This window comes from Lepidochelys olivacea (genome assembly GCF_965140295.1).
Source record: "Lepidochelys olivacea isolate rLepOli2 genome assembly, chromosome: 5".
NCBI lineage: Eukaryota > Metazoa > Chordata > Testudines > Cheloniidae > Lepidochelys > Lepidochelys olivacea.
Window position 1 is genome coordinate 2,295,662 of NC_140415.1, and position 20,678 is coordinate 2,316,339.

At 42.9% G+C, this 20,678-nt stretch overlaps 1 protein-coding gene across 5 annotated transcripts in view; it reads right to left on the reverse strand.

Annotated features, from left to right (window-relative positions):
- Positions 1 to 20,678, reverse strand: part of UNC13B (unc-13 homolog B) — a gene marked incomplete at its 5' end in the record, with an annotated part of 380,494 nt that overhangs the window by 287,031 nt on the left and 72,785 nt on the right. For all 5 annotated transcript variants that reach the window (XM_084628800.1, XM_084628798.1, XM_084628797.1 and 2 more), the window contains 3 exons: positions 94 to 167; positions 17,175 to 17,298; positions 18,470 to 18,587. In XM_084628800.1, the coding sequence (XP_084484926.1) occupies positions 94 to 167; positions 17,175 to 17,298; positions 18,470 to 18,587 (316 nt within the window). The remainder of the gene's footprint in view (positions 1 to 93; positions 168 to 17,174; positions 17,299 to 18,469; positions 18,588 to 20,678) is intronic.

Below are 20,678 nucleotides of genomic sequence, written 5' to 3' on the forward strand. Positions count from 1 at the left end.
TTCTGCATAGCACTACAGTACACTCTGGAGCATTTTGGATCAGAATCCTACTTTAATTATAGTATTTGCATGATTGAAGTGAGGTTTACTCACCTCAGCACGATCTTCCAAAGAGTTTATCTGTTCTAGTTTTTTGGTCCAATATCTGGCTTCCTCCTCAGGGATATCTATAGCAACAGCAAAGGCATCAGTCATTCACACTAAATTAGTTATCCAGCAAGTTATTTTTTTAAATAAATTTGTATTCAACAGCAACACTTAAAACAGTGATGACATTCCAAGAGAACAGGATTTTTTTTAAAGCACATCATAAAGACCGCCTTCATTTTGAAATTCACTGAAATGTCCTCTATTAGCATCAAACGTAAAATAAGTTTTAAATAGTAATTTAGTTCCAGGTCTCTGTATGTAAACATTCTAGTTTATCGCTACCTAACCAAACACAAAATACACTCAAAGCAGAAAAGAAGGATGCAAAATCTGACTGGTTTATACAATTATAATAAATATAATGAGTCACTAAAAAAATTATGAACCAGCTACACACTTGGAAACACAATATGATGTGATCAAAGGCCTCTTCTCCCAAGTTCTCTCCCCTTAACCCCAGAAGAACAATGCCTCTAACTACCCCATCTAGAGAGCATATTTTCATTCATGGCACATCAGGGTGTATCTAAGCATCTACAAACTAATAAAATCACCCCAGTTTTCCTTCGCAGGCCATAAACTGTCTCTTCTGGGGCAATTGATGTTACCTGAATGAATTCCGCTAAAGTGACTGTGTTTTCACCACTGTGCAGTGAAGGTTTAACTTTATGGTAAACTAAAAACACTCCTTCCTCTTCTAGAGGCTGAGCTGTCCAGATACACAATTAACACGCCTGTGCTTGTCAGCTAAATGTTTGCAGCTGACAGTTTAGTACCCGTGGCTTGGGTAACTATTTTCTATTTCAAAATTTAAAACAATAAAAAACATTATATAATGGACTCTGTAATTGTCATTTTCAGAGAGGGTCATCTTTTTGAGGAGGGGACTGTCACTTGCGCTTGGGAGATGAACTAGTGCAGATATACCCCGCATTGGAAGGCCAGAGAGAGTGCTCTGAGGACCACAATGTCACAGAATGATGGTCAAGTTACAATTAAAGTGACAAATGTACAAGCTGCAAATCTAGACGGTACCAAGGAAAGGCAGTGAGCTACATCATCAGCAACAGGGACTGCTGCAGCTTAACGCAAAGCAGCCCTGTGAGAGAATTATTGAGGTCACTTCAGAAACTTCAGCAGGATGCAGAACAGAATCCAACAAGGAGAAACTGTGGAGAAACACAATATTAAAAGAAATGCACTGTTTAGAGTGAAATCTCACCCGAGCCCTCTCCCGGAATACTTAACAAAAGGATAGCACTTCTAAAAGTAACAGGAGTACCTGTGACACCTTAGAGACTAACAAATTTATTTGAGCATAAGCAAGTCTCTAAGATGCCACAAGTACTCCTGTTCTTTTTGCGGATACAGACGGTTAAGAAAAAGTTAGCATATGTGACTCCATTTTGGTTTGGGGCCCACCATTGTCTAAAAGCAAGCACATCATGCACCAGAAGGAGTGTTCCTTAGATACTGTATTCCTGTGAAAACCCTCCCCCTTGTTTCCAGCCTGTCTCGACTCCCGGTTTCTGTTCTTTGTCTGTTCCTAACTCCCTGCCTCCTGGACTTAATGTGAGCCTCCCATCCTGATAAGAAAGGCTACTGGTGCATTGCTTTAGGACCATGTTGTGTAGTTGAAGTAATGGTTTAGCATGGGGAATGTACCTAGGAGGGATAGGTGGTAGATAAGGGAAGGGTTTGTCTATTGGCTAAGGTTTCCGATGCACAAGGGCAACGTGCTTTGCTAAAAGGTATATAATCTCTCTATAACCTGCATTCAGGGTCCCCTCCTGACTAGCAGGGGGGCACCATGCTCGAGCGTAACAAACTTAGTAACTTTGGGAACTCCGCAGTTGTGAACTTTGTTCGTGTGCCTCAGCCTAGACTCAAACTGTGCGTGACCTGTCGGGTATAATTCGCAGCAGTTCCTGTGCGTGACCTGTCGGGTATAATTCGCAGCAGTTCCTGTGCGTGACCTGTCGGGTATAATTCGCAGCAGTTCCTGTGCGTGACCTGTCAGGTATAATTCGCAGCAGTTCCTGTGCGTGACCTGTCAGGTATAATTCGCAACAAGACTAACACGGCTACTACTCTGAAACCTGTCACTTCTAAAAATGAGGCTTTAGAAAAACAGGGACCATTTTTGCATAACATATATTTAAAAAAAAATACCACAAATACAAAAAGTAGCATTGAGCTTTGGTGTCTGCTTTCTAATGGTCCTTTGTTCTTATTTCAAAGTAGGGAATTTTCGCCTGGGGAATTTGAGGGGAGGGGGAAGCACCAGAGTCCATCCTAGATAACAGAGGCAGCACAAGTTTTCAGCACTGCTCCAGTTGCTATTCACCACCATTACACACCTGCACTCAAATGACAACTTTCAAAACAGAGAAACAAGAAGGAAAATTACTAATATTCATAACACTTATAACTTTACATTTTCAGGGATGTCGTTACAAAACAAGAGAGTTTTACAGTGGTGGAACTCCTTTTTTTCCTGTGGCTTGAACCTTCATAGACTTTACTCATAGACTTTAAGGTCAGAAGGGACCATGATGATTGTGTAGTCCAATGGTCGGCAACCTTTCACAAGTGGCGTGCCAAGTCTTCATTTATTCACTCTAATTTAAGATTTTGCCTGCCAGTAATACATTTTAACGTTTTTAGAAGGTCTCTCTCCATAAGTCTATATTATATAACTAAACTATTGTTGTATGTAAAGTAAACAAGGTTTTTAAAATGTTTAAGAAGCTTCATTTAAATTTAAATTAGAATGTGGATCTGATCAGTTTAGTGCAGTGCTTCTTAACCTGGGGTGCACACACCCCCTGGGGGTGCGAGACGCCCTTTCTGGGGGTGCGAGACATGTAAGATTTTTTTAGAAGGTAAATCATCAAAAACACAAACACAGGCACATAAGTACAACTACTTTGTTTCATCAAACCTATGTATTTATTAACATTATACATTTTTAACAATTACTGTAATATATAAAGTTAAGTTTTCAAGTTTTTAAGCTAATTGTAGTATAATTTTTTATAAGGGCTGCAGAGCGCTGGGCCCAGGCCAGGAGCAGAGCTGGGCTGGCTGCTGGTACCCCATGCCGGCAGGAGGGCTGAGCAGGGCTGGAGGCCCAGACCCCAGTTTGCGGGGGCCAGTGGCTGGAACCCCAGATAGTCAGCGGGCTGAGCAGCTCAGCCCGCTGCCGGTCTGGGATTCCGTCCGCTGGCTCCTGCCAGCTGGGATCCTGGCCGCTGGCCCCTGGCCCGCTCAGCCTGCTGCCAGCTGCGGGTTCCGTTCACCCAGGCCAGCAGCAGGCTGAGCGGGGCCGACGGCCAGGACCCCAGACCGCAGCGGGCAGCAGCATGTCAGTAAAAATCGGCATGTGTGCCACAGGTTGCCAACCCCCGGTCTGCTCTGACCTCCTGCAAATCCATAGGCAGCTTCAAGGATGTATTAGGAAATACCAGAAACAAAAATTGAAAGGAATCAGCAGCAGTCTGAAAAGAATCTCTGACCAAAAGCAGCTAGCACATTCACTTTAACTCCTGAAGGAAATATTTAGTGTTAAGACTGAGGTTTTATTGCATTACAATAGGAAGTGACAAAACCCTAGTTCAGTTCATTGCCACAGCCTTTATAAATGTGACAATCTGCAAGGCTAAAGGATGACATCTATAAAGTGAATAGCAAGAAGTCTGCTGCTTGCCAGGGGCTAAGATTCGCGATGTGACAGAGAGTGGACCAGATGATACGTCTGGGGGGAGAAAGCAGAAGGAGACTCCGCTGGTTGGAAGGCATGAGATGCACTGTCCTGAGGTTGGGGGTTCCATGACCACCACTCCCAAGAGAAGGAGGCGGGTGGTGGTGGTCAGGGACTCTCTCCTTCGGGAGACTGAGTCATCTATCTGCCGCCCTGATCGGGAAAACCGAGAAGTCTGCTGCTTGCTAGGGGCTAAGATTCGCGATGTGACAGAGAGACTGCCGAGACTCATCAAGCCCTCGGATCGCTACCCCTTCCTGCTTCTTCACGTGGGCACCAATGATACTGCCAAGAATGACCTTGAGCGGATCACTGCGGACTACGTGGCTCTGGGAAGAAGGATAAAGGAGTTTGAGGCGCAAGTGGTCTTCTCGTCCATCCTCCCCGTAGAAGGAAAAGGCCGGGGTAAGGACCGTCGAATCGTGGAAGTCAACGAACGGCTACGCAGGTGGTGTCGGAGAGAAGGCTTTGGATTCTTTGACCATGGGATGGTGTTCCATGAAGGAGCAGTGCTGGGCAGAGACGGGCTCCACCTTACGAAGAGAGGGAAGAGCGTCTTTGCGAGCAGGCTGGTTAACCTAGTGAGGAGGGCTTTAAACTAGGTTCACCGGGGGAAGGAGACCAAAGCCCTCAGGTAAGTGGGAAAGCAGGATACCGGGAGGAAGCACAGGCAGGAACGTCTGTGAGGGGAGGGCCCCTGCCTCATACTGAGAATGAGGGGCAATCAGCAGGTTCTCTCAAGTGCTTATATACAAATGCACAAAGCCTTGGAAACAAGCAGGGAGAACCAGAGGTCTTGGTGATGTCAAGGAATTATGACGTGATTGGAATAACAGAGACTTGGTGGGATAACTCACATGACTGAAGTACTGTCATGGATGGTTATAAACTGTTCAGGAAGGACAGGCAGGGCAGAAAAGGTGGGGGAGTAGCACTGTATGTAAGGGAGCAGTATGACTGCTCAGAGCTCCGGTACGAAACTGCAGAAAAACCTGAGTGTCTCTGGATTAAGTTTAGAAGTGTGAGCAACAAGAGGGATGTAGTAGTGGGAGTCTGCTATAGACCACCGGACCAGGGGGATGAGGTGGATAAGGCTTTCTTCCAGCAACTCGTGGAAGCTACTAGATCGCACGCCCTGGTTCTCATGGGTGACTTTAATCTTCCTGATATCTGCTGGGAGAGCAATACAGCGGTGCATAGACAATCCAGGAAGTTTTTGGAAAACGTAGGGGACAATTTCCTGGTGCAAGTGCTAGAGGAGCCAACTAGCGGGGAGCTTTTCTTGACCTGCTGCTCACAAACCGGGAAGAATTAGTGGGGGAAGCAAAAGTGGATGGGAATTCGGGAGGCAGTGACCATGAGTTGGTTGAGTTCAGGATCCTGACACAGGGAAGAAAGGAAAGCAGCAGAATACGGACCCTGGACTTCAGGAAAGCAGACTTCGACTCCCTCAGGGAACGGATGGCTAGGATCCCCTGGGGAACTAACATGAAGGGGAAAGGAGTCCAGGAGAGCTGGCTGTATTTCAAGGAATCGCTGTTGAGGTTACAGGGACAAACCATCCTGATGTGTCGAAAGAATAGTAAATATGGCAGGCGACCAGCTTGACTTAACGGTGAAATCCTAGCGGATCTTAAACATAAAAAAGAAGCTTACAAGAAGTGGAAGACTGGACATATAACCAGGGAAGAGTATAAAAATATTGCTCAGGCATGTTGGAATGAAATCAGGAGGGCCAAATCACACCTGGAGCTACAGCTAGCAAGAGATGTCAAGAGTAACAAGAAGGGTTTCTTCAGGTATGTTGGCAACAAGAAGAAAGCCAAGGAAAGTATGGGCCCCTTACTGAATGAGGGAGGCAACCTAGTGACAGAGGATGTGGAAAAAGCTAATGTACTCAATGCTTTTTTCCCCCCGTCTTCATGAACAAGGTCAGCTCCCAGACTGCTGTGCTGGGCATCACAGCATGGGGAATAGATGGCCAGCCCTCTGTGGAGAAAGACGTGGTTAGGGACTATTTAGAAAAACTGGACGTGCACAAGTCCCTGGGGCCGGACACGTTGCATCCAAGAGTGCTAAAGGAATTGGTGGTTGTGATTGCAGAGCCATTGGCCATTATCTCTGAAAACTCGTGGCAAACGGGGGAAGTCCCGGATGACTGGAAAAAGACTAATGAAGTGCCAATCTTTAAAAAAGGGAAGGAGGAGGATCCTGGGAACTACAGGCCAGTCAGCCTCACCTCAGTCCCTGGAAAAATCATGGAGCAGGTCCTCAAAGAATCAATCCTGAAGCACTTACATGAGAGGAAAGTGATCAGGAACAGTCAGCATGGATTCACCAAGGGAAGGTCATGCCTGACTAATCACCTTCTATGATGAGATTACTGGCTCTGTGGATGAAGGGAAAGCAGTGGATGTGTTGTTTCTTGACTTTAGCACAGCTTTTGACACGGTCTCCCACAGTATTCTTGTCAGCAAGTTAAAGAAATATGGGCTGGATGAATGCAGTATAAGGTGCGTAGAAAGTTGGCTAGATTGTCGGGCTCAACGGGAAGTGATCAATGGCTCCACGTCTAGTTGGCAGCCGGTGTCAAGTGGAGTGCCCCAGGGGTCGGTCCTGGGGCCGGTTTTGTTCAATATCTTCATAAATGATCTGGAGGATGGAGTGGATTGCACTCTCAGCAAATTTGCGGACGATACTAAACTAGGAGGAGTGGTAGATACGCTGGAGGACAGGGATAGGATACAGAGGGACCTAGACAAATTGGAGGATTGGGCCAAAAGAAATCTGATGAGGTTCAATAAGGATAAGTGCAGGGTCCTGCACTTAGGACGAAAGAACCCAATGCACCGCTACAGACTAGGGACCGAATGGCTAGGCAGCAGTTCTGCGGAAAAGGACCTAGGGGTGAGAGTGGACAAGAAGCTGGATATGAGTCCGCAGCGTGCCCTTGTTGCCAAGAAGGCCAATGGCATTTTGGGATGTATAAGTAGGGGCATAGCGAGCAGATAGAGGGATGTGATCGTCCCCCTCTATTCGACACTGGTGAGGCCTCATCTGGAGTACTGTGTTCAGTTTTGGGCCCCACACTATAAGAAGGATGTGGATAAATTCGAGAGAGTCCAGCGAAGGGCAACAAAAATGATTAGGGGTCTGGAACACATGACTTATGAGGAGAGGCTGAGGGAACTGGGATTGTTTAGTCTGCAGAAGAGAAGAATGAGGGGGCATTTGATAGCTGCTTTCAACTACCTGAGAGTGGGTTCCAGAGAGGATGGTTCTAGACTATTCTCAGTGGTGGAAGAGGACAGGACAGTAATGGTCTCAAGTTGCAGTGGGGGAGATTTTGGTTGGATATTAGGAAAAACTTTTTCACTAGGAGCTTGGTGAAACACTGGAATGCGTTACCTAGGGAAGTGGTAGAATCTCCTTCCTTAGAAGTTTTTAAGGTCAGGCTTGACAAAGCCCTGGCTGGGATGATTTAATTGGGGACTGGTCCTGCTTTCAGCAGGGGGTTGGACTAGACCTCCTGAGGTCCCTTCCAACCCTGATATTCTATGATTCTATGATCCCCAAGAAATTCTAAAAAGTGAGGCTCAAACCTTTGTGAAAACATCTTGAGAAATAAAAGCCCTGTATTGTACCAGGATAGTTTTGTTCAACACAGTGAAGTCTTTTCTAAGCCCAAGGGGACACTTGAGAAGTAGATGGTTCCTTAGACCAGCGTTTCTCAAAGTGGGGTTCCAACCCAATAGAGGGTCCCTAGACTATTGTAGGGGGGTTGTGAGATCGCAGGCTGGTGGCTGGGCACCCAGCTGTGAAGGTAGTGCCACCTGCCAGCAGCAGCAGATAAGGGTGGAAAAGCTGTCTGACAATACCATGCCACCCTTACTTCTCTGCAGCAGCTGGCAGGGAGCACAGCCTTCACAGCCTCTGGCCAGCAGAGCCACTCTCCGCTCTGCCCTCAGAGCAGGGCGCTCCATGCGAACAAGGCCATTCTGGTTGTGTCACTTCCCTAAGCAAGGCCCTTGTTTTCACAGAATGTGGCCTACCACTTCTATAGTGTATGAAGAGCATCAGACTAAACTAACAGCAGGAAAGAACAGGTAGCGTAAGTAAGTAAATAAAGTACTATAATATCTGAAATAAACTAATCTGTAAAAATAATGGATTGTTTTATTGTACATGGCACGAAGAGGGGAGCTCAAGCTGACAGAGGGTGGAGAACAGAATTTGTAAGTGCAGGGAAAAAACCAAAAACCAGAAAATACTACACTTCTTATTTGGCATTTGGATTTACTTACACTGGCTCAGAAGACATTCCGAGTCCCCAGTGTGTTTTGTGCAGTCAAGTTTTGGCCAATAGCCTAAAACCAAAAAAGCGCCAGCAACATTTACAAACAAGACACCCTACATAGGTGGAGAGGTCTGTGGAATATTTTGAAAGAAACCTTCATGAACTTGAGCAACAAAAAACTTATGCAAATCAGCAACTGTGACAGCCAAAACTCTGGAAGCACCTTATGCTCTCTCACTTTTAAGCACCAGGGCAAAGAAGCCTCACCATCGCCAAACCTCTTATTTTTCTTGAATCGAAAAAAATGAGAAAGTATGATTGGCAAAGATGCTGCCACTCAGCTGAGCTCTACTCCACCATCAAATGATAAAGTGAGTCACGGTATTGAGAATATGTCAGGTGGTGGAAAGGATTAAAAATAGCACATTCTTTTCCTTACAGATTGATGAATCCACCAATGTTTCAGGAGCAGCACAGTTAGTGGTCTATGCTCAGTATACTTGGGAAAACAGAGTAAAAGACGACTCTCTCCTCTTCAAGGCACTGCTGACATATAGTAGGGAAGAGGAAATATTTAAGTTCCCTGATGCCTTTATAACAGGGGAACACATTAACTGGAATAGCTGTGTAGGGATCTGCACCGATGCCATGACAGCTGTCTGGTACCAAGAGTGGGCTTGTCGGCAGACAAAGTAGCCACCACAGAAGCCCAGTGGACATGCTGCATGATTCACAGGAAACCTCTTGCTGGTAAGAATATGGATCCCTACCTAAAATACATTTTGAGTCAAGCTGTAGCAATCATTAATTTTATTAAAGCAAAGCCCCTGAATTCCCAACTTTTTAAAAGTCTGTGTGAAGAAATGGGCTTGGATCATCAGCACTTATTACTGCACACAGAGGTTCACTTGCTGTCGTGGGGAAGAGTCCACCTGTTTGAATTGAGAAACAACATGTGTGTTTCTGACCGAAGTGGATTCCACCTTGAAGCAGCATTTAAGTGACATCAAATAGTTGGTTGGCAACTCTCTCTTATCTCTCAGACATTTTTGACATTTTTTTACATTTGTTTAAATTCTTTGAATACTACAAGGAAATGAAACAAACAAACATCCTCAAACTCAATGACAAAATACATGCCCTTACTAAAAAACTGAACCTTTGGAAGTCAAGTCGACAACAAAAAATGTCAAATGTTTTCAGCGCTGAATGACCTCCTGGAAATCTCAGCCAGTGATGTTACCATTGGGGATATAAAAGAACATGTAGCTGAACACCTCCCTACATTCACACAGAGTATTTAAAAACTGGGCTCAATTGTGACCTAACCACATTTAACTGCATAAGAAACCCATTCGACTACCAGTTTTCTCCAAATTCAAATCTCACCTTGAAAGCTCCAGAGGAACTGATCGACATCTCACGTGATTCCATTCTGAAGCAACGATTCCAATCTTAGCCTCTGGCTGACTTCTAGGTTTCGCCTCGAAGCAAACTATCCCCAAATCCCAACTGCAGCAAGTAAACTGCTTCTCCCATTTGCAACTACTTACTTACGTGAATCTGGGTTTTCAGCTTTGACTTGCTTAAAGAACAACACTGGGCAAAACTAAATGTAGAGGACAATTTAAGGGTCTTCCCCCTCAGTTCCCTGAAGCCACAATTCAAAAGAAGTGTGGCTTCAAAACAGCAGCACCCCTCACATTAAGAGTCCAGATACTTGTTTGTCTACAGTTGTGTATAAAGCCACAACCCTTGGACAACACTACGATGATTACCAAAATCACTGGAAAAGGCTTCCAGCTCCTGTAACTGTGTCCTGTTGCCTTCCCCCGCCCCGCAAAAATGTATTCCTTAAAGTCCACATATTTATTCCTGAGAAATGTTGCTTTACACTTTTTGAAAGGCTTCAGTGCCTTTGACTGCAGGGATCATAACAACATGCTTCTTTTAGTGCACTTATGAGTCTGTACAATAATTTGCTAACACTTTTGGGGGGTGGGGGATGGTCATCACCTGAAATATTTTCAAAGGGGGTCCCAGCACAAATAGTTTGAGAATCCCTGCACTTTTGAACAGGTTGCACTTCATTAGACGATACCAGCACATGTTCAGTCTCTCTCCACCTGAGATAAAGAAGCTGCAAGAGGAGTTTGTTGATTACCAGTTGATGTAGAAATCAGCTATCATAGAAGATTAGGGTTGGAAGAGACTTCAGGAGGCCATCTAGTCTAACCCCCTGCTCAAAGCAGGACCAACCTGGACGCAATACTCCAGATGTGGCTTCACCAGTGACAAATAGAGGGGAATAATCACTTCCCTTGATCTGCTGGCAATGCTCCTACTAATGCAGCCTAATATGCTGTTAACCTTTGTGATAAATGAAGCGAGGGTAGCTCCCTTTGATCGACACCCAGCCAACCAGTTAGCTCTAAAATCCTTGTTGGTAGCTGTTCTCTGCTTGCTTTACTTGTAAAGGGTTAAAAGTCCCCCAGGTAAAAAAAAGGAAGCGGGCACCTGACCAAAAGAGCCAATGGGAAGGTAGAACTTTTTTAAATTGGGAAATAAACTTTCCCTTTGTCTGTTGTTCTCTCTGGGCAAAAGAGACAGGCAGCAGGAATGCTGTGTAAAGTTTGAACCAGATACGAAAACCATCAGATCATATCTAGAACTACTTTTAACAACCCAAATACGTAAGTAAATTAGGAATGTTTAGGAAGATGCAATTAGGTTTATTTCCATTTATTTTTAAGGCTTGTGAACGCCTCTGTGCTAACCCCAGATGCTTTTGTTTGCTTGTAACCTTTAAACTAATCCCCAAGAAAGCTATTTTGGATGCTTAATTTTTGGAATTGCTCTTTTAAAATCTAGCAAAAGCCTGAGTTCCAGATAAATTTTATTAAAAACAAAAAGGAAGAAAATACATGCTTTTTAAGAACAGGATTGGATTTTTGGGGTCTTGAGAGGTTTGCATGTTGTTTGATTAGCTGGTAGTAACAGCTAATTTCCTTTGTTTTCTTTCTCAGCTCTTCCTTGGAGGGGTGGAGAAAGGGCTTAAGGGTACCCCACAGGGAGGAATTCCCAAGTGCTCCTTCCTCGGTCCAAGGAGGGTTTTTTTTGCATTTGTGTGGTGGCAACATTTAGTGGCAAGCCAAGGTCAGAGATAAGCATTGGGAGCTTAATTCAAGCCTGGAGTGGAAAGTATTAATTTTTAAAATCCTTGTGGGCCCCCACCTTCTGTACTCAAGTGACAGAGTGGGGATTCAGCCGTGACAGCCTTCTTGGCAACAAGGGCACATGGTTATATGCAAAATAAACACACTGTTGTATTGACAAAAGTTTTCTTTTTTAAGTTTATATAAAAGCAAGGGTTTTTTTAATGTTACTCGTTTTGTCCACTGACTGTGTGCCTAATCAGGTAATAACAATTCTGGTCCTCAGAGATCTCTACCCATCCAGGTTTTTGTTCCAACCAGCAAATAATTGTTTTTCTTAAAATCCACTGGTTTGCATGGCATATAGAATTCTCACATGTCTTAGACTTTAGTATGAAGTAGGACATTTAAGTGTTTCATATGCAATATTAAGCAATGCACATTTTAAAACTATTAAGTGCTGGCTTGATTAAAAACCTGGACTGTTGGATGTTGCCAAGGACTAAAGAGGAGAGTCCCTGACTTTAGCTATGACCTAACAGCACCTGAAAAGTCTCACTCAGCCTTGAATCTCACCTCTTTGGGGCTGTAAATCTCACTCTTAAGGACAGCGAACCCTTGGACTCTGTAAGCCATAAGCTATTGCTAGGCAACTACAGCAATGGGCTAGCAGACCAACCCACAGACGTTAGGTGCCTGAAAGGAAAGACTAAAAAGAAAAAAAAGGGAGCAGAGTGTCTGTCTGAACAGAGAGAAGCACGGAAATGTTGCTTCATCGACATGATAGAAAGAGAAGGAGGACTTGTGGCACCCTAGAGACTAACACATTTATTTGAGCATAAGCTTTTGAGAGCTTCATCGGATGATAGACAGAGAAACTGAAGTACAGAGACTATTAGCAGCTGAACCATGACCAAAAGTTTTTACTCAGGATGTAGGGCAATGAACCCTAAAGCCTTCTCAAGGTGGCGGAGGTGAAAGCCAAGGAGAATACCTTAAGCTTAGCAGCAAGAAAAAAAACAACATCTTTTGCTTGTTAAAGAAGTGTTCCTTCTGGGGTTCTGCAAAGTCTTCAAGAAAAAACATTTCCATAACACCGAATGGGTGACCCAGACATGATACAGAGAACAGAGAACAAATTTAATTTGTGTCTCCACAGGTTTTCTCTAAAACTTAACTATGATGTAAGCATTCTTGGAAGAAATACAAACAAATGAAATAAGATAACGGAAGGAGAATGGATTTTCATGTAATGTACTTGACAAAACCTAAATTAATAATTACCCTGCAACAGCTGACTGCACCACACCACTTAAGAGAGCACAGAGTGCTGCTGTAGCTGCTTGGAGACATCAAGTGGTTCAGAGACTCTCTGAACTCAGGAGTTGGCAGGTTAAATGAAGGAACAAGTATTTCACTTTTTAAAATGTCAACAGACTTAAAAGGGATCTTACACATTTTTAAAGTCAAAAAAGAATTGTAATTCACTTAACTTTCTCACTTTTCTGTTATAACCCCTGCTCCTCAGAAATTTATGTTGTGCTCATATACTGGGCAATGTGTTTTTAAAGAACAGCAAGAAAAGCAATGTGCTGCTTTCAATTCTTGATGAGAATATAGGAATGGGGTGGGCGGGCGAAATCACATTTAAGACATAAAGGACTTTGCATTTATCAAACACAGAAGTCTGTTCTACTATATAAAGGTCTTTAAGGTGACTGCTTTACTGACTGTAAAAAGAAATCAGCACTTTACATGAGGAATTTTTACTTTACACTCATACAAGATGAGGATGGAATTTTTGCAATGCAGAACGAGCAAGCTTCTGTAGATAGTCTTGCTTCATTAGTAATATAGAAAGAAACTAACATATCCCCTAAAGTTTAAGGTGATCATCTATATTGCAGTAGTGTCTAAATTCCACCAGACACTTTGCCAACACAGAGAAAGAGATCACAGTCTAATGCATGGAGAAGTGATGCAATATGCAAGCAAAGTGATCACGATAAAGACAAATACAAGGCCCCCCAAAATCAATCCCTCTACTCCAGGTAAATGAGCAGTTCACTCATAGGATAAAGAGTTGAATTATGTCAATGAGTTCAATGGCATATAAAAACTAATTTTTTGAATTACAAAAATTGGATTTTTTTTATTTAAATTGGATTTTATTTAAAATAATTATAGGGTCTGTTGTTTTTTTTTTTAATATAAGCTTATTTAAAGTTAAAATTGTGGTGGACTCTCCATCACTGACCATTTTAAAATCAAGATTGGATGTTTTTCTAAAAGATCTGATCCTGAAATTACTTTCGAGAAGTTCTCTGGCCTGTGTTCTACCGGAGGTCAGACTAGATGATCACAGTAGTCCCTTCTGGCCTTAGAATCCATGATCCTATGAATTATGACACCCTGTGTTAAGGCCTAAACTTACTCTGATCTATTAGAATCATTTAAATTAAATAAAACATTATGCATTAAGTTTGCTGCCAAAGTTTTAAAGAAAGCGAAACTGGTAGACACCACTAGCCAAGCCACTACCTAAGAATCAAGTTGTTGAAGAGCTATTTCTGATTTTTACAACAGCAGCCTCTTCTGCAGTTGCAGAGTTTATGTAACTAGTTCAGTTTAGTGATTAGGACATTCAAAGTTAAAAGACAAGAAAGAAAGTTACTCAGCTTGTAGTAACTGGAGGTTCTTCAAGATGTACGGCCCCTATCTGCATTCCATTGTGGGTGCGCACGCGCTCCCTGCACCCAGAATTGGAGAATTTTGAAAGCACTGTCAGCACACTCATGTGCCCTTGTTCTCCTCAGCCTCCAACCAAGGAGATCATCAAGTTCCTTCACCACCACAAATCCAAAAATGAGCCACAGCAGAGGGGAAGAAGGGTAGGTAGTGCAATACACATAGGGACCGTACATCTCAAGGACCCTCCAGTTACAAAAGGTAAATAACTTCTCTTCTTCAACAGCTGGTCCTTATGTGTATTCACTGTGGGTAACTGAAAAGCAGCACTCAAGTAGAAGGAGAGTGTGAGGATGCAGAGCTGTGCGAAGGGATGTAACAGGAGAGGTGTTCTGCACAAAAGCACCGAGCTTTTGACACTGTCTCCCACAGTATTCTCGCCAGCAAGTTAAAGAAGTATGGGCTGGATGGATGCACTACAAGGTGGATAGAAAGCTGGCTAGATTGTCAGACTCAACAGGTAGTGATCAATGGCTCCATGTCTCATTGGCAGCTGGTATCAAGTGGAGTGCCCCAAGGGTCTGTCCTGGGGCCGGTTTTCTTCAATACCTTCATAAATGATCTGGAGGATAGTGTAGATTGCACCCTCAGCAAGTTTGCAGATGACACTAAACTGGGAGGAGAGGTAGATACGCTGGAGGGTAGGGACAGGATACAGAGGGACCTAGACAAATTAGAGGATTGGGCCAAAAGAAATCTGAGGAGGTTCAACGAGGAGAAGTGCAGAGTCCTGCACTTCAGACAGAAGAATCCCATGCATCGCTACAGACTAGGGACCGAATGGCTAAACAGCAGTTCTACAGAAAAGGACCTAGGGGTTACGGTGGACGAGAAGCTGGATATGAGTCAGTGTGCCCTTGTTGCCAAGAAGGCCAATGGCATTTTGGGATGTATAAGTAGGGGCATTGCCAGCAGATCGAGGGATGTGATCGTTCCCCTCTATTTGACACTGGTGAGGCCTCATCTGTAGTACTGTGTCCAGTTTTGGGCCCCACACTACAAGAAGGATGTGGAAAAATTGGAAAAAGAGTCCAGCTAAATCATCCCAGCCAAGGCTTTGTCAATCCAGGCTTTAAAAACCTCTAATAAAATCTAGGTGTGAAAGGATGAGATCTGCTAGTTCTAGAATCTTAACGAACATGGTGATGAGACAATCAGTTCAATTTACTAACTATAAATACTATTTACTTAACTTAATAAATCAGTTTTAAATGCAAAACATGCTTTGATAAAAAAAATTTCTTATGTATCCAGCATAAGGTAATTTTATTTAATTAAAAAGGAATGTCTATTATATTTATAAAATATTATGTTCATTCTGATCTACCTCATCATTCAGCTATCTGCGCTCACAAAAATCACTCTCAGTAAGGTTTTCAGAACATGGAATCTTGACACAGATCTTAGAGCCTCAAGGCCAAATCTTGAGTCCTCCTTACACCATAGGAAGGGGTAAGTAAGATGAATACTGCTTAACTTGGCTCTACAGCAGGATGGTCAATTCTGAAGATGGTTGTCCAAGTGCCCATCTGCAGAATCATGGTGCAATGCTACTCAGCCCAGAAGACAGCTCATAGATACTAAGGTCAGAAGGGACCGTTATGATCATCTAGTCTGGCCTCCTGCACAATGCAAGCCACAGAATCTCACGCACCCACTCATACAAGTATTCTTGATGCTTTGGCTTTCTGCAGACATCCTTCTGAAAAGCTCATTCACCTAAATATTCACAAATAAGACAACAGAAGGGGTCATAATGTGAATCTGGCAATTCACTTAAAAAGTTGAACAGTTTTTAACTGCATTTGTCCAAATCTAGTCATTGTCATACTGCTGAATTCCCTCTTGTTTGAGAGCCAATTATTTCACAAGAGTGTCACGTGTTCACTTCCTTTTATTTACAGTAAGTCACTAATATCTCAGACGGACCAAGAAATCAAGATTCTCCCCGCTGTTAATGATGCCAAAGACACTGATTCCACATCATACTTCTATCTTCTCTGTTATCTAAAGCTGACTGAAAATGTTCTGGTGGAATAACTGTCCATCTGAAAAGAACAGGAGTACTGCAAAGGAGTCAAACAACTAGAATAGAAGAGAAGGAGTACTAGTGGCACCTTAGAGACTAACCAATTTCTTTGAGCATAAGCTTTCGTGAACTAGTACTCCTTTTCTTTTTGCGAATACAGATTAACACGGCTGCTACTCTGAAACCTGTCATTAGAATAGAAGAGATCACCTTATACTGATGAACAAGTTTAAAACGCTTAGCAAGTTCAACCAGATAACCAAGGAAGCAAGAGCTAAGGTTGTCCCTATGCCTTTAGCATTCCCAACAGCCCCTTATGGGTTGGGGAGGAAGTAGCGTAGTCCTGTGTGTATACAGACCACTAAGATGACTAAATCTTTTCTAATCTCACTTTTCCCTGTAGATATACTGTAATTTCTTTATGACTGATGCTTTTGCTCTAAATTAGCTGATTTTGAACGTTCTGTATTTTTTTAACCAGATGCATCTATATAGCTGAAAAACTGCTCCCATAGAAGTCTGTTATTCCTGTGATGTTGGGTAGATGATATTAAGCTGGGATACAAACAAAACAAACATCCAACTTTATTTATGAACAGAGAGCTGTAGATGGCACTTGTACTTTATTAAATAAATTGCACAGCTCTCCAATTTATTGCACCATTTAGAATGAATAAACTGTCGGGTAAGTGGTTTGAAACGTGCTCCCTGCTTCAAAATGAAGTGTCTTGTGTGTCACTCCTGAAACACCTAAAGCAACCACTAGCTTTAGCTCATGCTAGGCTAAAGATTCATGGCACAAAGAAACCTTCAAATCCCTCTTATTTATGCTGAGCATCTAGGTAACAAAAGATTTAACAAGGAAGCTGTCATATATGAAATTTCATCTGCAGTTAGGCTGAGAGCACAACATATGTTCTATGTTCTAATATATTGTAATATAAACAATGACAATGATATAAACAGAACTCCACTGAAATGTTTATCCCTCAGATTGTAGCATTCCAGTTAAGCCACCAAAATACAACTCACCAAAAGGTAACTCGAATCTTGTATCCAGCAAAATTTTATGGGGAGTTGGCTTTTTGGTCCCACAGATCTCATCATGCTTCATTACGACTTCTGCCTCCAGCGTAGACCACTCTCCAGGTCCCTCCTATAAATTAAAAGCCATGAACTCAATTCCCTAGGTCTGATGATATTTTATCCTGGCAGTCATCCTTACATAATGAATTCCATTGGACATTTGCTGATAAGGAGCCCAGGAACAACCCAACAGGATTAGTAAGATTAGCAATATACCCTGCTAGTCTTTACTCCTAAAAATTAACCCAGTTTTCTGATTGCCATACCCCACTGCTGACTACTTCCCCTGGAGCTTTGGCTGCACAAATTCTGCAGGATAATTTAAATGCTTATACCAAGATAAGGAAGAGAGAATTTAAAATGTAACTGCAGCAAACCTACTCACGTCCGTTGGGAATTTTGCATAGAGTATTCAATAACAATCACTGAGGAGAACTGGGGCTCCTAAGACAATTTAGCACAAACAAGTTTGTTGGGCTGGGTTCCCTCTACCTCCTTTTGCCCATTTTCTCCTACTGCCAAAGTTAATTACCATCTCCTGGCTCTATAATATCCAGCACTGTAAAATCTCTCTCTTTTAAATACTGTCCACATACTCATTTATTTTCGTAGCTCCAAGCCCAGTGTAAGTTTAGACCTGCTTTCAGAACTTGTTACTTGAGTAGCTAACAGAAGAGATTCAGAATTTAGGAAATCCCTGTTACTTCGCAGCCAACACTACTCATAGTAAACAATGTTTTGTGGCTTTATTTAGGGAATCTGCAGGTATCCTCTAGCATTAAGTATAACTCCTAAGGAAAAATCCTCATGCCACCAGGTGAAGGTCACAGTGCTTGTTACAAGGGTGGCCCATAACAGCCCCTTGAATAGAGAGAGATTTCAGCTGTTAGCATGCTATGAGGTAATATTTTTACAATTTTTCCCATGAGTGTTACAATTCTAACATCAGTTTTTGAGAGGTCTATATGAGAGCTACCAAAGCTATAGGTTCTTCACAAAATTAGATCTCTTTTTACATTTGTACAACTGAGACCTCAGAAGCATGTACAGTAGATTCAATTTTTGTTTGGCTTACTAGCAGCCTCTGTGATCCAAAAATACAGGGCCCCTTCCACACACTTCCCCAAGTTTCTCAGGAGCACCTATAATTGGCATACGGTGTTATGTGCACCATGTGGCTACATTAGAGGCATAGTAACCTTGACACTGCACTTTCACATTAGTGTTCTGTGCTAGCTAACCTCATCAGACTGCCGGATGGCCTTAAGTGCAATCCACACAGTCCCGACCATCGTGTCCCAGATCAGCCCTTTGTTCCATACTTCAACAATCAGGCCCAGGTCCAGCCGACTAATCTCACTGAAAGAAAAGAAGAAGAGAAGAGGCAACGTTTAAGGGGAAACTAGACGGTAGCTGTAAACTCAGCTTCTGACTGTAAGTGGCAACCATTTGCACACAAGTGAACATATAACCTCACTTAAGCTACAGGCATTTAACAGTAGGCTACAGCCTTTTTCCAAAGGCAGTCACATATCCATCCGGTGGACTTGACACAGCCACAAGGAAACATGACGACAGCACACTGAGTGAGATCCTGGGCTGGAATACAGAGAGGTGACTTGGTTCTCTGTATTCCTGGGCTGGTTCTCTACGGTCCCCCCCCTCAGTGTGAAAGGATCAGCCACTCCCATCCCTAACGAAGGGAACAGTCATGTGATTCTCAGCCAGCAGGGGTCTAGTAGGGACATGTAACCTTCATATGCTGAGATTGGTCAAGACCTTTGTTACCAGAAGTATAGATAGGAAGGACTTCCTCCCTCCCCCATGGGTAAAGGGAGCATCTCTCATCAGTACATCTCTTCCAGATGTATCATCCCAGCGTAAGTAATTTGTTTAAGACCACTCTCCAGCATGCCCACTTGAGAGAGAGTTTAAACACTAGCCCCTAAATCCAAGGACCGCTTTTGTGTCCTCTACCAACACAGGAAGCCTACAGGTGTCATAGTCACCTTTCCTGTGAGGTAAACAGCAACTCAGGAACGCTTTGTGAAATATTGCCCTGTACTAGGCTTCCCAGCACAGGAGGGAAAAATTGGCTGCACCTTGCTTCTTGTGAACAGCAAGGAAGCCTTACAGTCTGCGTCAGGGACCCCCTGTTGGAATACGAGCGCTCTGAAGGGACACAACATTCAGGGCTCGTCTTCAGAGCATTTTTGTACAGCTGCAGTTCTTCTGAGACCAGATTTCAGGGGAATGATACACTGCAACATAGCTCCTTTTGCTTGGCAGAGTGCATCCACACAATGTTGGTCAAAGGAATTTGGAAGGCTTATAAATAGTTAATTGTCCCTCGATTGCCACCAGGCTAAAGAGTCTCGTGAATTATTCACTGACTTATTCATCACCCAGATACAGATCAATAATTGTACAACTGGGGACTGCAAACTTAAGGGTCCTCTGAGACACTCTCAGGTGGAAACAGGCTACAAAAACAAAAATACTCTTGAAACAAAAGTAAACCCTATGCCTGCAGCAAAGTAAGCGGACACCTGTTAATATCCAGCTTTCCCTTTTAGTTCCACATCTTAGGTTCTTGACCCAGGACAGGCAGGCTTTGAGTTCAGTGTTCAGACTAGCATTTGAATGAGGTATAGGTGGTATTTTTTAAAACTGAGTGCTTACACATACACAAATGTAACTTCCTGCTCTGTCAGTGCTGTCATACAAATTATTAGCTTGTTGAAAGTATCTTGGTACTTGCCCCAAACTGGAGAATTGAATCCCAAACAAAGCTCTCTACTTAACTTCAATGTACAGATCAAGAAATCAAGTGCAAAACCCCAGCCAACTTCTGTTCAAAATTTTGAGGCACTAATCAGTGAACCATCTTAGGGAGGAATTTCAGGCAAAGGAACTGCTTTGATGGCTTCAACTGTGTCTCCCTTTCTCCATCTACTGGTTAGAGTAAGGATCATTCCAAACCAGAGAACAGACAAACCAAGAAACGTTATTTCACATCAAAGTTATTTTTCTTTCTGACTTAAAATCTAAAGCTTTAATGCTGTTTCAGGGCTAGGAAGAAAGTAACCAACATTCATATTTGCAAAGAGAAAGCAGTTTTTGCTTTCTCTGTGATGTCCAGCAGTTTAAAAAGCTACTTCCGAACTAGAAAATGCTTCCAAAGACCAAAGTAGAAATGCTCTGTCTGGGGAAAAAAAAAATCTAATCTCAAATACCCCACATATAATGCTGCCAGAAGCTGAACTGCTACCTTTTACAAGGAGTTTTAGAGCTACAAAAAATACTAAAAACACTAACTAGTTTTATCAGCCAAAGAAGCACCTTTGATTTGTTCTGCTATTTGAGAATACTTTTTTGGACAGGTCAATGTGGTACACTTTGCTGTTAAGGGAGCCTTTCCTTGGGGGGAAGAAGTGTGGATAAAAAACA